This window comes from Haliotis cracherodii, unplaced genomic scaffold (assembly GCF_022045235.1).
Source record: "Haliotis cracherodii isolate W230 unplaced genomic scaffold, xgHalCrac1.p SCAF_14, whole genome shotgun sequence".
Taxonomy (NCBI): domain Eukaryota; kingdom Metazoa; phylum Mollusca; class Gastropoda; order Lepetellida; family Haliotidae; genus Haliotis; species Haliotis cracherodii.
Genome location: NW_027266269.1, coordinates 35,412,339 through 35,437,569, shown reverse-complemented (window position 1 = coordinate 35,437,569; position 25,231 = coordinate 35,412,339). Strand labels below are relative to the sequence as shown.

Sequence of the window (25,231 nt, the reverse complement as noted above, 5' to 3'; positions counted from 1 at the left end):
GTAGTTTCAACTTCCGACAATCCTCCCCACGCAGAGCGGAAAATTCTGACCGACGCTATCCCTATACCAATCAGAAGGGTTCTCCCAGTGATACTGACAACTTTATAAGTGACGATTTACGATCAATAAGATCAAGAGTCGTGGGTCACGGTGTAGTGTCCGCGCGTCCGTGTCTGCACACCAGGTAAACCAATCAGTGACCGCGGCCAGGTGTGCATTGAAATTCCTTACGGGCATATAAACCCAGAAATTTTATATCTGCAAGCACTGGTAACTGTTGGCAAGAAGTGAAACACTGTGTATTGTGAAACGAGCTGTCAGTCAAGAGTGAGAGGCAAGTCGCATGCAACACGCGCACGTGGGTTGGGCACAGAACAGAACAAAACTGGCGGCTTCCTGCGCTGTTCTGTCTTTTCACTACCCCGCGAGCAACATGATTAGGGGCCAGCAGAACACGCTCGTGTTGACCGCCGTATTCCTTGGGACCCTAGCCTTGGCTACCGCGTTTTCCCTGGAGCCATTTGCAGGTAGGTGACTTTTGTGTACCTCTGTTTCTTTTAAGTCTACAAGATCGTTATACTATCGTTTAGCTTTCGTCCGAGTCTCTCAACGCGCACGCCACACATATATCTACGTGTGTATTTTTTATAGAGCTGAATGTCATTTGAAATAGGTAATTGAGATAGTTTTACAGGTATTGAATATTTTAAATATTCCCCCCCCCCCCCCCCCCCCCCCCCAAGCCTTTTGGAAGCTTATTAAACATATCTATTTAAGAAATAAACTGCCGGGAACAGAAAGTCGGCATCTTTGTTTAACGGTGGCTAAAATGAAGCAAACAAGCAATGTTATTCGATGGTGCTGTATTCGTATCCAACTTGTGTTTTGGACCTTAAGTTTAGAGAGTTTCAGAGCCTGTTTTTCGGCCTCGTCACGTTTTGATAACGTTTATAATTTGTTGTTCAAATCCAATTTTCACATGCTTTCTTTTGCCCGGCAGTTTATATATATAAGTGATCAGGTTTATAGCCCAGTCAATTACAGCACTACAGTAAACTACGGTTATAACGAACTCAAAGGGAGTACTAATTTTAGTTCGTTATAACCGTAGTTCGTTATAAGCATATATACAGCATAACTACAGCAAATAGTCGGGACCAAAAAAGTAAGCTCGTTATATCCGTCAATTCGTTATAAGCGTGTTCGTTATAACCGTGGATTACTGTATTTTATTTACAAAAAGCTGTATCTGCGCTTGTCCCTCGGACCCTTTCCTACCTGAATCGTTTGTTGATTATCTGACGGAATTAAGATTATTGAACTTAGAAGATCTTTTGTAAAGGCCAATAAGCTGATGAGATTGGACCCTAATATTTATATATATATGACTATATAACTATATTCATGAAATAAAAGTTGATGGAAATATTCAGACATAGAGGGTAAACTTTAATCCATCGAAATCCATGCATGTTTTATGCATAAATTTGTTTAATTTCCCCTGGACATTCATACGTTTGCTTTGCTGGTGAATTTGATTAGACGACTCGGTTCAGTAAATGACGCAGTAATGACTCGTCGGCACAAGTCAATGTCTAGAGTTGCGTCCCTTAGGGGTGCCAGGATCCTATAGTCGTGCGTTCGAATCGCATGTTTGCCCTGATTATCATTAATGGTTTGTGAAAAAAGTTATAACTGTCTAAGATTCCACATTAAGCTGAGAACCTCAGATACAAATGAATTTCTGCGAAAAGCGGCGTTAAACCAAACTCTCGCCCCTCCTCTAACCCGGAAGTGGTAAACCTTCTTAGACGCGGAAGATTAAACACTTAGCCTATTATTGATATGTATCATGTCCCAATATTTGATAAAAGATTTCATTCAGTATCTTTTATGCGTTAATATTAATATTTATCAAAGAAGTTGTCTGGTAAACATCACCCATTGCATTATGACTTAAGTATTCAAGAATGACGTCATGTATCAAGGAAGTGTATAAATGTAGAATACTAAACGAGCTCCCGTGTAATACCAATTTTATGAAACGAGTGACAACTATTCAAGAGTTTCATAAAATTGGTTTTAAACGGGAGCGAGTTTAGTATTTTATTTATTACTTGCCATTTTATTACGTTTTTGATCGGCTGACACCTACACGATCCACGGTAAGTCCAATTGAGTTTAACAGAATAATACTTCAAACACGTCATAAGATGAACTAAGACTATCGCAACTCTCATACTTTAACTTAGACTAACTACTGCAGTTGCGCTACAAAACGAGTGGGCCTTGCACCTCAAAGTTTACAAAAACGTCACAATACCCGATGACGTAATTTGTGGAAGATCCATCGGCGAAACATTGCCATGTGACGTCAGCCTAGCAACAAGGTTGCTGGGGTCATCGTGTGTGCATAAGCTCCTCTCAGTGATCTATCACTTCCACACGCACTGTCGTTAAAAAAGCCAAGGGATGTTGAGAGCTTTCAATATTTGTTCGTGAAACGTGTTCCGAGAGTACATAGGCACGCGTTTTGGTATTACAAAATGTGTAATACAGCTGTATGTTTATTAAATGGGTGATCTCTTCACGGGCAAGTAATAAAGAATATTACTTATAACCTTCTGTATTTATATTAACATTACGTGTTTTGGGTATTTGCGGGTGCTATTGAGTAGTTCGACACGCGGACATACAGTAAACTACGATTATAACGAACTCAAAGGGACCACTAATTTTAGTTCGTTATAACCGGAGTTCGTTATAAGCATATATACAGCATAACGACAGCAAAAAAGTAGGTTCGTTATATCCGTCAGTTCGTTATAAGCGTGTTCGTTATAAACGTTGTTTACTGTATTGCTTTTTGAAACCTCCGCCTTCCGCAGTTGGTTCAGAATGAAAATACAGAGTAGTGATTTATCAATAGTACCCGCAAATCTGATAGCACGTCATGTTTATCTCCTTAATTTACAACAGCGACTCGTTTGTGCCTTTATTTCTCGCTACTACAGAAGCCGACCCTACTTCCCAATGATTTATATAACTGGCTGAGTTGTCGATAGGTCAATGTGACTGATTCTTCACTCGACTGTTTGTTATCCCGACGGTGGAGATAACATTCATAAAAAGAGACTCACGCCTCTTTCGCATTCTCGCACTTTTGAAGGGCTCAGATTACCAGTCGCCTAAGGCGCCGCGATTCGCTGTGCAGAGTTGCGTCCCTTGGGCACGCCAGAAACCTATGATTGTGGGTTCGAATCCCGGTTCGCCCCGATTATGTTTCTAGGTTTGAGAGCACCATACCCGTGCTCGTGGGTTTCACCGAAGAGGTAAACGTCTGAGACCTGCATCACTCGCACTTTTGGTACATTTAGCTCGTTTCCAAAGGTCGAGTTCGCGAGAATGCGAGATTCCGAGAATGACCCTTACAGTATTGCATACACATCCCCTTCTTTACAATATAAACACGACCAGAAAACATCAGTGGAAATACACTACCAGGCAAAAGAAAATATACACCCATGTTGGATGGTGGCTCAAAAATTAAACAAACAAGACATACATACACTCCGAGTGAGTGAATGAGTATGGTTTTACGCCGCTTTTAGCAATATTCCAGCAATATCACGGCGGGGGACACCAGAAATGGGCTTCACACATTGTACCCATGTCGGGAATCGAACCCGGGTCTTCGGCGTGACGAGCTAACGCTTTAACCACTAGGCTACCCGACCGCCCACATATACTCCGAAACGTTGTACTTACTCATAATGAGGAAGTTGAAATCCATTAATCTTCTTCCTTATGTGTATCACATCCAAATGCCTTTCAAAGACTTAATAACAATTTGCTAAAAAAAAATGCTTGTTTGGCTGTAACCATGGTGTCTGCTTCTTCTAAGGACGAGATGGACACAAGCATCTGGGTGGTCATCCATCGCTATGGTCAGTGCCTGTGACATTTAGTAGCCACACGACGACCAGACACACGTGATAATTAAGGGCAATGCGATGTGGTATCTGTGTTTGAGGTCGGTCTGTGTAATAACCTTTATGTATAACTCAGTTAGATCGCGTACAGCTCTGAGACCTGTTGGCACCAGATCCGCTTTTCTTACACACCTGTGTGTTAATAACCCATTTGAGATAGCGGGTACCAAGCATGAGTGAGATAGAATTCCCTGTTTGTGATTAGCTACTCTATGGTGATGACCTAAGGTCAGATTATGCGGACTTCATTCCTGATTGTAATTCATTGGGAGCTTTATCATGCTTTAGTCGAATTCATACGTATGAGACGAAACATTTTGGTTTTAGAGTGTTTAATCAATGTTCTTTGAGCTTATCTTGTTTGCATCATCATCATCATCATCATCATCGTCATCGTCGTCGTCGTCGTCGTCATCATCATCAGGGGCGGCCGGGTAGTGGTTAAATTCCCGACATGGGTACAATGTGTGAAGCCCATTTCTGGTGTCCCCCGCCGTCATATTGCTGGAATATTGCTAAAAGCGGCGTAAAACCATACTCACTCACTCAATCATCATCATCATCATCGCTTTGATAATCCACAGATGTAACTGATTTTGTTTTTGCGGAGGGTCAAACTAGGTATGAGTAGTAAGCAGTAATTCGGATGACGTCACTGATGTCCGTTGTGTTATTGCGCTACTGCGATCACGAGAATAGACGAATGCTCAAATGTTGTACTTTTAGCAATGCCTAAGGAACATGATTGTTAGATACCATTTATCGCTTTTGCCGGCTACATTCGTTATGAAACAACTCGTTGTTAGATAAATGGTCTTTAACAGGCACGAATACAGTATTTTCTGTGTCAAACACAAATGACCTGTACAGAACCTCGTTAATACAGACACTCCGTCTGGATAAACGGGTTAGCGACCCATCAACACGTAAATATCAAAGACGAGATTCCTTTGCTCTGTTCACCCAGCAGTGAGTGGGTACCCGGTAGGATGAGATGGTAACGTGGCTGTTAACCTTCTAGCGCCTCACAGGCAGCTTGGGTTGTATATCCCCAGGGAGCTGAGAATGAATATCGAGTGCGCGCTGATCCATTCACCGGGGTAATAATGTAAGCGCCATGACCACGCGAGCTGGTATGGAGTTTAGCGCCATACAAATGGACTCATTATTATTATTATCATTATTTGTAATTTCTTACCCAAACCGTGAACGTGTAGGCTCTCCACGCGGACGTCCCGGGTTCGATTCCCGTCTTGGGTACAATTTGTGGAGGCCATTTCTGTTGTAACATGGCTGGAGTTTTGCAAAACGCGGCACAAAACCTTACGCGTTCATTTATTAAGTCTGACGTATGATGAAATGAGATCCTTCCATCGACGGGGCATGTGATGGAGAAGATAACGAGATGACATATTGTCATTAATCGTGAATAAATACCCATCTGATTGCCAAGACACCTTCTTGTAATAAAACTCTACAAGCCGGTTGGTCTCTATGGACATCATGACGTCATAGTGTTTTATGTGACGCCACATGCTTGTCACATCATAATTGACTCATTTCTCGTTTTGTTTGTTTGTTTGTTTCTCTCTTTGTTGTATAACGCCGCAAGCATGGGTTGCTGAAGACCTATTCTGCTCCGGATCTTCACGGGTCTTTCCCGTTTTGAGTTTTGTTCTAAATATGCCTGTTCATCTAGCAGTGAATGTGTAATATAAGATAGCTACGCGATAAATCGCAAAGAACAATGAACAACGAAGTGTGGGTTATTTCCCCTCATGGTTTATTCTCCCTGCAGTGTTTTACTGTACGATACACAACTCCCACTCGTCGTTTATTTCTTAAATCACCGCCGTCGTCATCGTCATTATGATTGTGACCGCCTCCGTGGTCTAGTGGTAGAACGTCCGCCCGGAGAGCGGAAGGTCTGGGGTTCGATCCCCGACCGCGTCATACCAAAAGATGTTAAAAGACGGTACATGTTGTTACCCTGTCTGGCGCTCGGCATTAAGGGGCTAAACCAAGGACTGGTCGGCTCGGAGTCGGTATGCTGTGTCTGAGTGGGGTTTTCATGTTAAACTGCGGCATAGTATCTCAGTGAGCTAGCACTATAAATCGGCATCAGTCCGGACTAGTACAAGCAACTACACACACACACACACACACACACACACACACACACACACACACACACACACACACACACATACACACAACAAAGTGCAATAATCTTGGACGCGACGTTAAACACCATTTCACCTCACCATTAGATTGTAGTTTCTAAGATAGACCTTAAAGTGTTATATATAAGACGCTCTCTTATTGCCACTGGAAGCTGTTGCACAGACAGTTAATGGTAAACATGATTGAAGGGACTGGACCAGTCGTGCTTTGGGTATTCTAAGATTTCCAGTGTTTCCATGGGAATGTCTCCTGTCACGTGATGTACAACACAGCGCAGCCAATCTCTCATCCACTATTCCAGCTATAGGACAGCGGCATGTAAATAATCATGTCTGGACCAGACAATCCAGTTATTCATATTGAGAACAACGATCCACACTGTCGGGGTACGATGACACGCAAAGTCAGCCAGCCTGATCGACCAGCAACTCTGACCAGATTCACCACGACTGCAGCTCATTAACCCCTGTACAGCGCACTACTGAAAGAGGCAGCTCACCATATTAACTGCCGGGTTAATAAAAGTATGCACCTATGTTTGATGATGGCTTAAAAAGAAACGAACAAGAAATGGTTATTCGATGGTGATGTATTTGACACGGGTATCGCAGTTGTGTTTTGGACCTTTAGTTAGCAGGGTTTAGGGGACTGTTTTCAGTCTAATAACGTTTTAATAACATTTGTATGTTTTTGTGCAAATCCAATTTTCAAGTGTATTCTTTCTTTTGTCCGGCAGTTGAGACACATGTATGATAGAACAGGAAAGTGCAAAACACAAGGCGAAGGTTTCGGAGAGCTTATAACAAATGGGTATTTTTCTTCTCAGATATCAGTGTGACAAAAGTAACACGTTATTGATTCCATTTTCATTTTTATTTGATTCCTGGAATCCCCAACCCCAATTCTTTATCTGTATCTGATACTTCAATGTCTGGCATCAGGGAAAATAATAGACGGCTTCGGACTGCGTGTCGGTAAAACAATTGACAAGACATCAAACATGACCGTTCATTACTCTTAACAGATTGAGTAGTTTAGGAACTGATGGTTATTTTTCTATATCCAGTTACAAAGTGGCTTTAAGACAGTTTGATGTTTTTGTTCTCCACAATGATGTGATCTTGCTTGGCTGTGGACTCGTGGGTTTCACTGAAGTCCGCGAATCTGTGACAGGCATCACTTTGAGATTACGTCGTAAATTAAGCTGAAACTCGTCATAATTCACTCACTCACTCACACACCAACTCACTCGCAGTCTGTGTGCGGCCGGGCCTAGGATTGATCCCAAATATTGGTGGAGTTTGTCAACATCATTTCTTATCTGTAACTGAAATACTGTTCAAGATGGCGTAAAACCTGGCTCACTCACTCACACACAAACACACACACATGCACATGCACACGCACACGCACACCTACTCACACTCATTCAAACACACACGCACACACACACACTCACTCACACACACACACTCACCTACTCACTCACTTCCCCACACACACTTATTCACTCGCCCACTCACACACCAACTCACACACTCACCTACACACTCACTTACACTCACTAACTCACTCGACCCGTGAAGATCCGGGGTAGAATAGGTCTTCAGCAACCCATGTTTGCCGTAAAAGGCGACTTACGGAATCGGGTGTTCAGGCTCGCTAATCTGGTTGAAGCACGTCATCGATCCCAATTGCGCGGATTGATGCTCATGATATCAATCACTGGACTGTTATTTACAGACCACCATCATACAGCTGGAGTATTGTCATACATTGGAACCCCGGGAATAAGAGGCGATCGATATTTTTAGTTAATCTATTTTTCACACATATTTGAGTCACCTGTTTGTTGGCTGTGATTACTGATATGAAATATTGTTGATATTGTAAAGGCATTCTTGTTATTACTTGTAGCGGCAATGGCATGGTAGTGGAAAACCTTGGAATGTAGCTATAACACTGTGGTCTGTAGTCAGCAATATGAGAAGTAGTAGCAGCAGCAATAGTAGTAGTGCTAGTGGTTGTAGTAGTAGTAGAAGTAATAGTAGCAGTAGTAGTAGTCATGGTAGTAGTAGCAATAGTCGTACTAATAGCAGAAGTAGTAGCAGTAGTAGTAGTAAAAGTAATAGTAGAAGTAGTAGCAGTAACAGTATTAATGTTGATAGTAGCAGTAGTAGTAGTAGTAGAAGTAATAGTAGTAGCAATAGCAGTAGTAGGTGGAGTAGTAGCAGCAGCAGTAGCGCTAGTAGTCGTAGTAGTAGGAGGAGTAATAGTAGTAGCAGCAGCAGTGGTAGTCGTAGTAGAAGTAATAGTAGTAGCAATAGCTGTAGTGGTAGTAGTAGTAGTAGTAGTAGTAGCAGCAGCAGTAGCACTAGTAGTCGTAGTAGTAGTAGGAGTAATAGTAGTAGTAGAAGTAATAGTAGCAGAACTAGTACTAGTAGTCATAGTAGTAGTTGAAGTAGCAGTAGCACCAGTAGTAGTAGTAGTAGTAGTAGTAGTAGCAGCAGCAGCAGTAGCACTAGTAGTCGTCGTAGTAGTAGAAGTGGTAGGTAGCAATAGTTGTAGCAGCAGTATTTTACACAAGGAAGAGATCGCATCAATGACAACTAATATGCCAGCAACAAATTATCCCCTGCATGTCAAAGCGAGGCCAGGCCAGGACTAATTTACAACTTCCGCTTGTTAAGACAGGCGTTTCCCGTGTGACACCCTTTCTCGGAACGTCAACCGAGGGTCGTGTGTTTACAATACGGTGTTCGACGTATTAACAAACATCGTAAATGTGTTGTGGGGCGGGACACACGTCGAGATACGGTTAAGTCGAAGTTATAATTAAACAAATGCCTCTGTGAATACGGCTTAAATGTTTGACAGACTAATTGTGTTGAATCCTGCACGAGACTGTATGTGGGGCTGACCAGTTGGGTGATTTATGGTCACTGCGGAACTGGATCGTAAAGAAATAAAGTATTATATTAATATTGCCGTAATAAAACGATTTGGACTCGCTCTGAACAGATTCCAGCATAACTTATGAGGAATGCGTATTCAGTGTTGATCGGGTGAAGTGGGGAATTGTGTATTCAAGGTGAAATGGTTTATATGGGTTTTTGTGCATTCAATGTGGATCGAGTGGGTTGTTGTGCATTCACGGTGGATCGAGTGGGGTATTGTGCATTCACGGTGGATCGAGTGGGTTGTTGTGTATAGCCTCGTTGTTCATCAAAGCGGTAAAACCATTTCCATAGCTGTAGTGAGTGAGTGAGTGAGTTTGGTTTTACGCCGCTTTTAGCAATATTCAAGCAATATCACGGCGGGGGACACCAGAAAAGGGGCTTTACACATTGTACCCATGTCGAGAATCGAACCCAAGTCTTCGGCGTGACGAGCGAACGCTTTAACCACTAGGCTACCCGACCGCCTCTTCCTAGTTACAAGAAATATCAGCTAAATGTAGTGTCCAAGGTACGAATACGACTATGTCATGAGCATGGGTTTATGAATCACTATCAAATATACGCATTCCCACGACTCGTCGAAGACCTGGGTTCGATTCCCAAAAAGGTGGGAATGCGTGAAGCCAATTTCTTGTGTACTCTGCTAATACGAAACTCAGTTCTGCAGGTCTTCATTGAATTCACGACAGGGGACGAGAGGAACCATCAAATATAGTATGCACATATCTACGCCGTCGGGGTACGATGACACAACAAACCAGCCAGCCAATGATTCATGAGATCACAATGGATCATGGGGTCGGGAGATTATAGTGTTCAGGGAGTCATTTTCATCGTGAAGTTGAGTATGGCTGTACTTACCATTTCACATTTGTGAGCAACTCTTGTCATTCCAGGCAAGCCGAATGGCGGCTCATGCCCCGCCCGTGGTCACTTTAGCGACTTGGTTCCGTCTTCGCGCGACTATTTTGACGAATCTTCTTGCAGGTTACGGAAAGGGGCGAATAGAGACGGAAAGAGGCGAGTGTTGATGAAGCATTTGGGTCTTCTCGGCTTATTCCGTTAGCTAAAAGATACCTCAGGCAACAATGGAGTAATGATACTGAATGATTATACTGTAAGCCCCATTTCTATGGATCCCTCCACATTTTCTAGCAAACATGACAGGCGACTTTGCGAAAAGAAAATGTTTCCTAATATTACGTATACAGTTTGATATCGAGTAACATTTACATAAGGGTCATAACTGCCGTCCTCCTATTGTGTTGTGTAATATGATAGTCACGTGAACTAATAAACTTAGAAAATACAGTTCCAATATGGATTCTTCACAATGCAGACCGAGGTGTCCTATTTGACCGAGGTGAACCGAGTGCTCTTTTGAAGGTTACGGAAAGATGCGAGTGATGAAGATCGATCATGATGGTAACTGCAGATAATGTTTGAGCTTTTGTTCAATACGTACGATGTCACTACGATGTTATGATCTGCTCGTGGGATGCTCGTGGGATGCAGGTGTCAGGTTCATGAAAAGGTGACGTGCACGGCACAAATCCCATGGTACCGACATGCTGTGTTCACAGATTCCATACAACTAGCAGACAAAACGGTCTCGTGTTCCTATTTTAAATCTCCTTATTTTCAACCCCGCTTGTTGATTTAAATACTTAGCTCCAGACACAAGGGGGGTTGTAACGCTGTTAATGGCATGTGGTTTATTTCAGGAACAATTGAAGACAATCAATTATTGGACAGGTGCGACACACAGAGTACAAGATCAAAGTAACTTAATGACGACTCTGATTACGTCACGGTTGGTCATTATTGTGGTTCTAGGTGAGGTGGCCTGGTGGTAAAAGCGTTGGCTCGTCACGCCGAAGACCCGGATTCGAATCCCCATGGGTACATTTTCCGGTGTATCCCGCCGTGATATTGCTGGCATATAGCTAAAAGCGGCGTAAAACCATACTCACTCACACACATTGTAAATGGAAGAACAGCTTTTGACAAACCGGGTAGCCTTAATTTTATGTCACCCCCCAGGATGTACTACAGTGGAATACTTCATAGCATCTACTGAAATGTTTTCCAGTATTATCAGATTCGAGGTAAAGTCCCGAACGGAGTCAGATCATCTGCCTACAGTTAGTGTCTTAAAAACTATTTCAACCCCCCCCCCCCCCCCCCAAGTCTGAGATGCCACTGAATACAATTACAGTAAACTACGGTTATAACGAACACGTTTATAACAAACTGACCGATATAACGATCTTATGTTTCCGTCCCGACCATTTATTGTATATATGCTGTATATATGCTTATAACGAACTACGGTTATAACAAACTAAAATTAGTGGTCCCTTTAATTTCGTTATAACCGTAGTTTACTGTACTTATAAATTAGGAGAGGAGAGGAGAGACAGTCAATGTTCTGCTTTCGGTACTGATATCTCTGTTGAAAAGAGTTCAAAGTTGTGACTCAATAACGACATAAATGCAGCTTTAGCCAAACTGGTACCCTACGCTGTTGTGGTGCTGTAGGCAGGAGCTACATGTATTAAATCATCAAAGTGTAGTTCATGACGTCAACCTCCGTGGTTTAATTTATTTAACAAGGATTGTGCAAGGCTCAAGTCAGAGAAGTATAGGTTGTTCTGAAATTACATGTGTGAATCAAATCTACGAAGGTACTTGAGTGAAAAACATGATTTTAGACGATGTTGTCAGATAAAACGTGAAACTTATTGAGGAAACATCAATGAAATCAATCTGCAAATGATTTTGGAGGACTCTCAAGCCTTATGTGTCAAAATCTCGGGAAACCGATGTTATAGCGCCTCAACAATGGTTTTGATTACTGTAAGGAAGCGTCGAAGCGTCGATACAACAGTATATAATTACAGTAAACTACGGTTATAACGAACATGCTTATAACAATCTGACCGATATAACGAACTTATTTTTTAGTCCCGGCCATTTGTTGTATATATTCTGTATATATACTTATAACGAACTACCTTTATAACAAACTAAAGTTCATCTGTAACAGTTGTTACTAACTACAGAGAAGTTTCTTTCTGAGATATCTCGGGTAAACTATTTACAAACATTTTAAAAAATCGCTTTACGTTCGTGGCTGGAACTATATGGATTGCTTCGTGAAGAACACGGCGGGTTTAGGTCCGGCTATTCTACACCTGGTGATATAATTTATTTAAATTACACGCTCTGTGTTCTAAGTATCTGTGTAGGCCCAAAGGCTGTTCTTACTACGCCTTCATAGACTTTAAGAAGGCATTCGACCTTGTAGATAGGAAAAAGGTTTATATATCCGTCCATCCGTCCGTCCTTCGCTCAACCTTATCTAAAAATGCCGTCTTTCTTCACCCCGCATTAAGCAGGGTGTTGGATAATCCAGTGTGTGATGTGTGCTCTCAGTACGAAGCAAAAACGTTCAAGTTCAGTTCTCTACTTTAATCTAATCAGACGATTTGTTTTCAAAGGTCTCGAAATCCCGCGAATTGTCGCGAGAGTTGGTTTTAATTGAACTGCGCCTGCCAGACACGTCATGCTAATCAGATGAACCTGCTCGTGGGCTGACACGCTGTTGAGATGCGACACAACTCTGACATGAGATGGAGAGTACCACGCTTGTCTGTGAGGGAATACCTGCTGATTAGATTACCACGGCAACCAGACAATGCCACTTGCCGGAGCATCAGTTCTTTCACACACTGCAATGTTTTTCAAAGTGCTTTATTATCCAATACAATAAACTACGGTTAATACGAACTCAAAGCGTCCACGAATTGTAGTTCGTTATAAGCATGTATTCAGCATATATACACAAATGGCCAGGACCAACAAAATAATTTCGTTATATCTGTTAGTTCGTAATAAGTGCGTTCGTTATAAGCGTAGTTTACAGTATTAGTAAATGAATAAGAACTGACAGCGCAGTAAACATATTAATAAATATAATCAACACTCAAGATACACACAAAGAACTGATCCCGTGTATGCCTAATTAAATAAGCAAAAAGTAAGAATTGTGTTTAATATTACTTAATATAAGATAGCTACGCGATAATTAGCAAAGAACAATTAATGAAGGACGAAGTGTGCTATATTTCACGATAAAACCCTGTCCTATCATGACGTCATTTCTGGAGATTCAAACATGCGCTCGCAACTTGATGACGTCAAATATTTGGACGAGGTTATTTTTTAGAGGGGAGTGTCTAGTGACACACACTCACACACACACACACGTGCATGCACGTCACTTATATAAGCGCAATAATCTTAAACGCGACGTTTAACTTCACTTCACCTCACCCCACCTTTCTCCTAGTACATGTAAGTTATACTTCTTAGAAATGTAACTCCCATATTTCTGTATTTTGGGCCATTCGCCTCTATACTGAATAAATTGTCTTGTCTTGTAAATGAGTGATTGAATATAGTTTTACGCCGTATTTAGCAATATTCCATCAACATGGTGGAGTACACAAGAAATGGGCTTCACACATCGTCCCAATGTGGGGTATCAAACCCAGGACTTCGGGGTGACGACCGACCGCTATAAACACTGATTTAGTTTTGCTGTGACAGGAGAAAACAAACACCATGATCTGTTTCAGGAGGACTATGTCCAGTGTTTCATGTTTCAGTTTTGCCCTCAATCAAATTTATGTTCCTTGAGAGAATACCAAAACCCACATCCCATTTGATCTCTTATCACAGCAGCTTCCACAAACTACCCACCCTCCAAAAAACTCACTACCCTCCCCTTTTTTCAACCCGTGAAGATCCGGGGTAGAAAGGGTCTTCAGCAACCCACGCTTGCCGTACCAGGCGACTATGTTTGTCGAAAGAGGCGAATAGCTGGGCTCGCTGACTTTTTGGATGCATGTCATCGTATCCCAATTGTGTGGATCGATTCTCATGTTGTCAATCACTGGATTGTCTGGTCAAGACTCGATTATTTACAGACCGCCATCATATAGCTGGCATATTGCTGAGTGCGCCATTAAACAACAAACAAGCAAGCAATCAAACACATTTTTTTATCCAACCTGTCCATCTTAACGAGCTATTTCTTCTGAGCGTATTTCCCCCTCTCGCATAGCATGATTGGGTGAAAAATTGAAGGTGATTGAAGGTTCCTGGGTTCGATTCCCAACATGGGTACAATGTGTGAAGCCCATTTCTGGTGTCCCCCGCCGTAATATTGCTGGAATATTTCTAAAAGCGGCGTAAAACCATACTCACTCACTCACTCACTCACTCACTGAAGGTGATGGAAAAGGTATCCATGCACGTGCAGTACATGACAAGCAACAGTCAATGTGGGTATGAAATGCTCAGTTTCCTGATGCACTCTTGTAAATTGAAAATGCGACGGGTTTTTTAATACTTTTATCTTTTATAATCTGCGTGACCCGTCAAAAATAATGCTGAGTATATATCATTTCATCATTGTCAAATTCCGTCATTCTCTGCGTGCCAACCCACGGTAACAGTTAAAACATAATAGTAATGTTTAAAAAAATCATACAAAAACATTTAGAGCCTTCCTTAAACCCGCACATTGCCGAGCGGGGTGTGCGCACGCTTCATGCACGCTCACACGTGCTGTGACACTAGATCCGGCAACCAATAACAATCCATCATTACAGAGTTTCTTCCACAAGCAAGAACCTGTCGCAGACTGTGAGTCAGCAAATGAATTCCGTCATTGTTGATGGAAAGGAACTGTACACCACACTCATATCTCACAGTCTTACGTTATAGTTCGGCCAGTGTGGTGAAGAACAGGGGTGATTCAAATCTCGCGAGAAACGGGGAAGTGCGAGATCAAATGTGATTGGTTAAAATGGTCATATGTCGGCGCATGGCTGCAAATAATTTTCAGCTCGTTGTTGTTTTTCGTACAATAAAACACTGCCGGGGGAATACACGGCGAGAAGCGCACTCGTGGTCGTTGTTTATCGTACAATAAAACCCTGCAGGGAGAATAAATCACCAAGTGTTTTATTATAAGGGTAACGCTATTTTTCAGGGCATTATCATTTGAAAAAGCCCGAGGTCTTCCATTAACTGCCCAACGAAGGAGGGCAGTTGAAAAGAGCTACGGCTTCTGCAAATGGTAATGTCCTGAAAAAAGCGTTACCGTTATTATAGCTAAAATGGATGGAATTTGTTATCAAATAAAAAGAAACAACAATATTGGCTTTGAAACATTTACTGCAATCAACACGAATGTCAACAGTGTCAATCAACACTGACCCACTTTTACAAATATGGAAACGTCAAAGAACAAACACGATGACGTCACTATTGAACGTGACGTCAACATTTCCTATCCTATGACGTCGACTAACAACGGGCGTGATAATGACCTGTCGTCAAGTTAATATGAGGGCATTATGAAGCTACAGTGGCCCGCTCATTTCTGATAACATGCGGGTGGTTTAATGATAATTATATCCATTTTAGATATAATATACGATGAACAACGACAACGAGTCGTTCATTTCTTATATCAGATATCAACATTATTTACAGCCTCTGGAGGATGGTGAAAATATACAAGCTCTAAAATATTTACCCGCATTTTAATAATGACGACTCTCTCTATAGAATTGTGGGAGGTCAACACTAGTTCGGCATGGCTTTAAATATTCATGGGGATCAAATGGGAGGTAAACATACTGCGTTTTCGACGTAGAGCTATGTTGCCTGGAGATTTGATTTCGCCTGATAGAATTTGGAAACGACCACACCTTACATTTAGTCCCCAAGGGTGAATCACGTGATACCTTACTATTCCCCACGGGTGAATCAAGTGATGCTTTACTGTTCCCAGTAGTTAATCACGTGATACTTTACTGTTCCCAGTTGTGAATTACGTGATATCTTACTGTTCCAAGTAGTGAATCACGTGATATCTTACTGTTCCTAGTAGTATATCACGTGATACTTTACTGTTCCCCACATGTAAATCACGTGATGTACTGTTCCCCACATGTATATCACGTGATGTCGTTCTGTTCCCCACATGTGAATCAAGTTCCCCATAGTTCACGCAAGATATTATTTGTCGGATTCTAATTTGCCAGAAATATGTAATTTCCTCGTTCAATCTTGAGTGAGTGAGTATGGTTTTACGCCGCTTTAAGCAATATAACAGCAATATCACGGCGGGGGACACCAGAAATGGGCTTCAAACATTGTATCAATGTGGGGAATCGAACCCGGGTTTTCGGCGTGACGAGCGAGTTGTTTAACCACTAGGCTACTTCTTCTGTTCAGTATGGAATCGGAATGAATTCCGTCTTTTTTTTAGGACCCGATATTAATATTTTCAATCTATTCAATATGTCAATACGTCTATCAATATCAACATATCCCGGTAGTGTCAAGTTCACCACCACCGCGTATACGTTGCCAGTTCACGAATACAGAGATTATTTCTGATATCGAAATTCTTCAATATTGTCTTGAGACGGTGCTCCGTCAACCTGGATTGTTTAACGTCTCGTCAACATGTTCTTGTTGTGAAATAAGTAATTCAAGCATACAAGTGTTTTTGTGGAACTACTAAATAATCTTCAGCCTAATCAATAAACAGTCATTAGTGGGGGCGGCAGGTCATAAACCCTCCTTATACACAAAACGTGTACACGCTACACTTCATATCACGACGGTGGAGGCCTCGCTTCACAGAGCTCCATACAGCGTCGTACCGATTTTATTGACAGGCATTTAGAAGTTGAAAGTACACGAACACATGGCACTTTTTATGGATAGCAACTTCTTTTATTCTTATATTGATGTTTGTTTATTGTTTGTAGATCCTGAAGGTATTCCTTGGCAATGAACATGTGCAATAATTACAGGTTTACCTGTAAACAGAGCTCCGCAGCTGTGCCGTTTCTCATCGGTTTTGTTTCGAGATATTTGAATGACCAGATCCCTAAAACTGGCTCTTTAAAAGGCATTCGTTAACACTCATGTCATTTGTGAACAAGCCGAGTGGCGACACGTGCCCATTATATCCAATTGGGTCTGTCTTCGCGCAAACGGGCACAGACAAAAAACCAGTCAAGTTGTACCAGCTCCGGTTATCTCCCTTTGTTTTGATCATCACATGAATGTTTTCTAAAATTAACAGTTCACTTGGGTATATCAATATAAATTTACTTATAAACAAATAGCCAAGAACATATACGCGCAGTCTGATTCTTCACTTGGGATTTTTTAACAGGGGTGCTCTGTTTTAACATTGGACGTAGTATGCTTGATGTTTCACATATTTAGAAGGGGACGTTTTCGTTGTCTTACAAGTGCGTTTTTCCCGAGACCGGTCGGACGCATCAAACAAAAATACGTTAAAGATTATGTTTGTTGTTAGCCAGCCTGGCCCCCGGCCTTAAGGGGCTCAAATAATGACTGGACGTCTCTCTCTCTCTCTCTCTCTCTCTCTCTCTCTCTCTCTCTCTCTCTCTCTCTCTCTCTCTCTCTCTCTCTCTCTCTCTCTCTCTCTCTCTCTCTCTCTCTCTCTCTCTCCCCCGCCGTGATATTGCTGGAATATTGCTAAAAGCGGCGTAAAACCATACTCACTCACTCACTCACTCACTCACTCTTTCTCTCTCTCTCTCTCTCTCTCTCTCTCTCTCTCTCTCTCTGGGCGATGTGGTAGCGTACCGGTTAAAGTGTAAGTGTGCCGGTTAAAGTGTAAGTGTACCGGTTAAAGTGTAAGTGTACCGGTTAAAGTGTTAGTGTACCGGTTAAAGTGTTAGTGTACCGGTTAAAGTGTAAGTGTACCGGTTAAAGTGTAAGTGTACCGGTTAAAGTGTAAGTGTACCGGTTAAAGTGTTAGTGTGCCGGTTAAAGTGTAAGTGTGCCGGTTAAAGTGTTAGTGTACCGGTTAAAGTGTTAGTGTACCGGTTAAAGTGTAAGTGTACCGGTTAAAGTGTAAGTGTACCGGTTAAAGTGTTAGTGTACCGGTTAAAGTGTTAGTGTACCGGTTAAAGTGTAAGTGTACCGGTTAAAGTGTAAGTGTACCGGTTAAAGTGTAAGTGTGCCGGTTAAAGTGTTAGTGTGCCGGTTAAAGTGTAAGTGTGCCGGTTAAAGTGTAAGTGTACCGGTTAAAGTGTTAGTGTACCGGTTAAAGTGTTAGTGTACCGGTTAAAGTGTTAGTGTGCCGGTTAAAGTGTAAGTGTACCGGTTAAAGTGTAAGTGTGCCGGTTAAAGTGTAAGTGTACCGGTTAAAGTGTTAGTGTACCGGTTAAAGTGTAAGTGTGCCGGTTAAAGTGTTAGTCTACCGGTTAAAGTGTTAGTGTACCGGTTAAAGTGTAAGTGTACCGGTTAAAGTGTTAGTGTACCGGTTAAAGTGTTAGTGTGCCGGTTAAAGTGTAAGTGTACCGGTTAAAGTGTAAATGTACCGGTTAAAGTGTTAGTGTACCGGTTAAAGTGTTAGTGTACCGGTTAAAGTGTAAGTGTACCGGTTAAAGTGTAAATGTACCGGTTAAAGTGTTAGTGTACCGGTTAAAGTGTTAGTGTACCGGTTAAAGTGTTAGCGTACCGGTTAAAGTGTAAATGTACCGGTTAAAATGTAAGTGTACCGGTTAAAGTGTAAGTGTACCGGTTAAAGTAATTCATGATGGCTAATCATATAAGCGAACGTTGTTTTGATGTATCCTAGCAACATCCTCACCAGTCAATGATTATGCAAAAAATATATCATATTTTTCTCAAACCACTGATCTTAAACAATATGCCTGCTGGAAACAACTGAAAGCGAATAACAAATATCCATTTATAACTTGAAAAGATCTTTTTAAGAGTCAAAGTTCTGGGATTAATTAGTCCTAAATGGGGTAATAACGGACAGCTGAATAAAATGGCGTGTACTTTAACAAGTGTGCGTCTTGGTATTAATGAATCTATTCACATTTACGTCACATATGTGTGATCCATACAACATTCGTTGATCTTGGGGTGAAGCAAAAACCTCAGTGATGTCTCTGACTGCAATATAGGCTCATTGATTGGGCCAATAATGTGGTAAATGAATATATAGTCGATAGAACTGCGGGCATATTTCAGTCGAAGGTAGCTGCAACGCCCTATATAGCTCAACAGGTCACCCTGCGTTTGTGAGGCTTTTTGTACTGATTGGAATAGGGCAATGGACTCATTGATATTTAGCATCCAAAACTGGCCTCCAAGGTAGTGAGTGACTATGGTTTTACGTCCCTTTTAGCAATATTCCAGCAATTTCACGGCGGGGGACACCAGAAATGGGCTTCACACATTGTACCTATGTCGGGAATCGAACCCGGGTCTTCGGCGTGACGAGAGAAAGCTTTAAGCACTTGTCTACCTGACCGTCTCGCTTCCAAAGTAGCAATCCCTACAATAACATTGCAGCACAATACTTTGTAGACTATTGAGGCGTCAATGGTGCGCCAGACATCTGTGATCGTGGTTTCGAATCCCGGTTCGCCCAAATTGTTTTAGCACCACAGCTTTAACAAAGTGGTAACCGACTTAGGCCTGCATAACTTCGGGCTTTCCTCCCACATTAAGTTGACATGCCGTGGTATAACTGGAATACTGTTCAAAGTGGCGTTAGGCCCAACTCACTCACTCACTCATACGCCGGCGTTAAACCTCACTCTCTCACTCGACAGGATCAGTGGTATCTTAAGAAGACTAGTACGAGTTACCTGTGGGACAGACGTGCTAGATCGTGTCATATTCACCTTTATACCCAACCAATAAATATTACAATGGACACGTAATTGACTGTATACTATTCATACTATATCCCGCACGTGATTAGTTTGTGGTCATCAGTATCGACACAGGAGCCCGCTAATAACATCTCAATAACACAGATGATCGGATTTCTGAAACAATGTCACCACTTCCGGTATAAACACCACTTCCGGTCAGATCGTGCCTCGGAGTTGTTGCATTTTATTATTGCTATTTATTGCAGATTCAATCACCTTAGTATTAATCTTATTGTTACACTCGTTGATTATTTATTCTATCTGCAAAACACACCTCACACGTAGGAAGACAGTGGGAATAATTTTTTGTTAAGCCGAAGATACAAGTGTGTGACGAGAAATGCTTTCGAACCATTCCCCTGAAATAGTACCCAGTACTTGTTCCGTGTTTATAATTGTTTAGTTCAAGTATGATATTAGCGGTATGCTCGAATCGCCATGCCTGGGATGCAAATCGTGAACAGATTTAAAAGTTAACTAACTAATGGCATAGCGCCTTTCAGTGGATAAGGATTAACGCGCTGTGGAGGAGTTTATTGTGTTTGTTAATGGCAGACATTAAACTCTCGTAAATCGCGGAACAGGAGACAAAATATGTGCGTGTAAGTCTGGCTTCATTTAAAAACGTGTGGATTTAACAAATGAGTTTTCGTAGAATTTAGTTGGGCGTGCGAGAGGAGCATAATTAATTGTTATTCTCTGTTTAAGTTGGGTTGGACTTCAGTCATTGTGAAAACAGTGGGAGTTGTTCATAATGTGTTGACGCCTCGTTGATTGATTTTGAAGTTTAGCGTGTTGACTGTTTCCAGACCAGAGTTCGAAATTCCTTGTAATTCTGTGATGATGTAGACTTCTGATTGGAGCGTGTATGTGTGTGTGTGTGTGTGTGTGTGTGTGTGTGTGTGTGTGTGTGTGTGTGTGTGTGTGTGTGTGTGTGTGTGTGTGTGTGTGTGTGTGTGTGTGTGTGTGTGTCTGTGTATGTGTGTTTGTGTGTGCGGTCTCTCAGAAACTTGTGATTGTGGGTTCGAATCCCGGTTCGCCCGGATTATGTTTCTAGGTTTGTCAGCACCATACCCGTGCTCGTGGGTTTCACCGAAAAGGTAAACCTCTGAGACCTGCATCACTTCGGGCTTTTCTCCCACATTAAGCTGACACGCCGTGATCTAACTGGAATACTGTTAATAGCGGCGTTAAACACAACTCACTCACTCACTCACTGTTTGTTACAGGAGATAAACACGCCCTGAATAATGTCTATTAAAGAAATGTGTTCATTGTGTAGACTGTAGCATCAATATCACTACTGATGGGACCCGTGAAGATTCCGGGATAGAATAGGTCTTCAGCAACCCTTGCTTGCCGTAAAAGGCGACTATGCTTGTCGTAAGAGGCGACTAACGGGATCGGGTGGTCAGGCTCGCTGACTTGGTTGATGCATGCCATCGATCCCAATTGTGTGGATTGATGCTCATGATGTCAATAACTGGATTGTCTGGTCCAGACTCGATTATTTACAGACCGCTATCATATAGCTGCAATATTGCTGAGTGCGGCGTTAAACAACAAACAAACAAACTACTGATGGGTTCGAATTTTATCTAACTATACGGTCTATCCACCTGTTCCTTGTGGCCTACTATTTGTTATATTCAGCCGTTCGTTCCATCAAACCGTTCGTTTTATTCAGCTGTTATATTCGGTATATCCAGTTATTCGTCATATCCAACTATTCGTTCAATTCAATTCTTTATTCATGTTCATGTGTAGGCCAGCGGCCCATGGTACAACTATTCGTTATATCAAGTTATGCTTTTTATCCAAATGTTCGTTCTATTCATCAACAGAAAAAGTCTCAGAAATGGTCATCACACATTAATACCCATGTTGGGAATCGAGCCCGGGCTTTCGGCGTGACGAACGAACGCTGCAACCATTAGGCTACCCCACCACCTGATCCGATTAGGACCCCTGGCCTGGTAACCCCAACCCCAACAACCCCATCGCCATGAGATGGAGCAATAAACCTGAAACACATCGGGATCCTTCACGGAGGGGTAGCCTAGTGGTTAAAGCGTCCGCTCGTCACACCGACGGCCCGGGTTCGATTCCCGACATGGGGACAGTTTGTGAAGCCCATTTGTGGGCGTCACCCTGATATTACTGGAATATTGCAAAACGCGTCGTAAAACAATACTCAACACGCATTTAGAATAATATATTTTTAACGTCGTCTGATCCGAATGGTTTGGCGTTGTCGAGCAAGGATTCCGAGATAGCAATGTGATATAATTCAATATAGGGACGCTACCTACGAGTGTTATTAGATGATGTCCCCCATCTGTTTGTATTAGTATGCGCGCGCACCCTACAACAACAAGATGAAAATGTCATTCATTGTAACGAATGGTTTTGTTACGGCGCACGGCGAGACCAACACAACCTGAATAAGTGACGTTGACAAACAGGGAACGCGATAAACGCTTGAGATACGGGATCGTTATGCTGAATGAATGACGGCTTCGTGAAAATATGAATAATTCTAAATGATGAGTGTGATGTTGTGATAACTGTTTAGGACATTGGTATTTTCTTGTCAGATGAAATGTTATCTCATTCAGAGATCTGATAAAGCTGACATTGTTATGATTGCCGAAGCGACATGTTCTGAAAAGAAAAGGGAAATTTCTGCTCTGTAGTTTCGTTGTGCAATGGAGATAGAACGAAAGTACCTCCGCCATAAAGTGTCGTTTTACTCGCGTGATATATCTAATTTAAGTCGCTATATAGTTGAAATAATGCCGATGTGACGTTAAATTTTGACTCACTCACTCACTATTAGATTTATGTTTGGAGATAATAATAAATAAATCTAGCACTAATTCCAGCAATGTCACGTCTTGGCACACGAACAATCATTTCTCGTCCGGCATCGGGTGAAAGTTCCTGAAAGTTTCGGGAGTAGGGTCCATGTATTATCATGGTTTTCCAGGAGAAAACAATCTGGAGAAAGAAAGTAGTTCCGCCACTCTATTGAAGTATTTGCGTTATCCCACTATTTGTTCTGGTCAGCTTTTCATTCTATCTATCATTCGTTATGTCCAACTGACCTCAGATGCAAAACGTTTTCTTTAAAGTATTCACTGTAGAGTTATTCATGGTTAAACCTTAAACCATAAAGGCAATTCAGGTGCCAATAGTCCCTAAGGGGATGCCAAGATAATTAACTAATAACCTATCATCCTCGGTTAACAAAGGCCTTATATTTCCATAAAGATGCATACCCTGGGCCCACTTGCTTCCACATCGACGTGACGTGACGGGAAGTGACGTCACCATGTCCATCGTTCTTATGACTCATTTAACACATACTTTGTCTCGCTCAAGGCTCTGATTTGATTGGACAGCACTTTTTCGCACCCCGTCTTTAGAATTGGGCTCAATACGGGCATGTTGTAGCAATCGTTGCATGGTATTTATCACCATAGAAATGGGATGTAATACCCTGCATAACTGAGGATGTATTGTAGATTAGTGGAGCTTTAGATCAGTCACTGGTAGCCGGAAGAGGTTGGTGGGGCTATATGTCAATCATTGGTCGCCGGTGTTGGTGGTCGGAGCTAAATGTCAGACACTGGTCGCCGGTATAGGTTGGTGGAGCTATATGTCACTCACTAGACACCGATATTGGTGGTCGGAGCTATACGTTTGTCACTGGTCGCCGGAATAGGTGGGTGGACCTATATGTCAATCATTGGACACCGATATAGGTGGGTGGAGCTATACGTCAATCATTGGTCGCCGGTGTTGGTGGTCGGAGCTAAATGTCAAACACTGGTCGCCGGTATAGGTTGGTGGACCTATATGTCAATCATTGGACACCGATATAGGTGGGTGGAGCTATACGTCAATCATTGGTCGCCGGTGTTGGTGGTCGGAGCTAAATGTCAAACACTGGTCGCCGGTATAGGTTGGTGGAGCTATATGTTACTCACCAGACACCGATATAGGTGGTTGGAGCAATATGTCAGTCACTGGACACCGATATATGTGGGTGGAGCTATATGTCAGTCACTGGACACCGATATAGGTGGGTGGAGCTATATGTCAGTCACTGGTCACCGGTATTGCCAAACAATGTACGGCAAAGTCGTGGGTGGTAATTACTGTTATACGAAAACTGTTATATATCAAATGTCAATAATTATCCCCTGACGTGCAGATTCAGTATCTATATTTATAAGAGTCTCGTGTCATGTCATATAGATGTAACTGATCAGTACTTTACACCACGGAATTTTTTTTGCTTTATTATCATTATTATTATTACTAGGGCTCCCTGCCTACAAGGCAAGAGTCCTATTGTAATTGTTCGATTTATTATCATCATCATCATCATCATCATCATCATCATCATCATCATCATTATTATTATTATTTTTATTTTTATTATTATCATTATCATTATCGTCATTATTATTATCATCATCATCATCATCATCATCATTATTATTATGATTATTATATACAGGGGAACATTTGAACTAAGTCACTTGCCCAGGGTGACACCACACGTTTCGCAACTTGTGTTCAGGAGTATGTACGTATTTGTGTCTCCACCATCTGGCCATCCACCATCGAACGAGTGGGTTGTTTTGAGTGCACAGGGTGCATGTTCTGTACGCAAGGGGTAGTGACACCACAATGCTAACGTTGTTGGTCCCAAGGCTGGATAACAACCCGTCTAACGCTGTCCTCATATAATGATAGTCCATATAATAACACTGAGATCTACTGATGAGCATTGTTAGGGCTGGTACCCATGAAGATCCGGGGTGGAAAAGGTCTTCAGCGACCCATGCTTGCCGTAACAGGCAACTTGTCGTATGAGGCAATTAACAGGATCGGGTGGTCAGGCTCGCTGACTTGGTTGATACATGTCATCGTATCCAAAATGCTCATGATGTCAATCACTGGATTGTCTGGTCCAGACTCGATTATGTACAGACCGCCGTCATATGGCTGGAATACCGATGATAGCGGTGTTAAACAATAAACAAACAAACTACTGATGGGTTCGAATTTTATCCAAATATACGGTCTATCCATCTGTTCCTTGCAGCCTACTATTTGTTACGAAACTGTTGTGGTGATAACGGATCACACCCACGTAATATTAGTTAGTATAAGGAATGTTTAATGTTATTTCGTTACATTTCACATTAATACAGTTCTTTCTTGTAAAAAATGTTTATGTTTCTCTTTGGCATTATGTTGCTTTATTAAATAT

The 25,231-nt window shown here is 41.9% G+C and overlaps 1 protein-coding gene across 2 annotated transcripts in view; it reads left to right on the top strand.

Moving 5' to 3' along the window:
• Nucleotides 1-297: 297 nt before the first annotated feature.
• The window catches only part of LOC139460776 (uncharacterized), a 44,009-nt gene continuing 19,075 nt past the window's right edge, over nucleotides 298-25,231 (top strand). For both annotated transcript variants that reach the window (XM_071242248.1, XM_071242247.1), the window contains exon 1: nucleotides 298-527. In XM_071242248.1, the coding sequence (XP_071098349.1) occupies nucleotides 344-527 (184 nt within the window). In that variant the 5' untranslated portion in view covers nucleotides 298-343. The remainder of the gene's footprint in view (nucleotides 528-25,231) is intronic.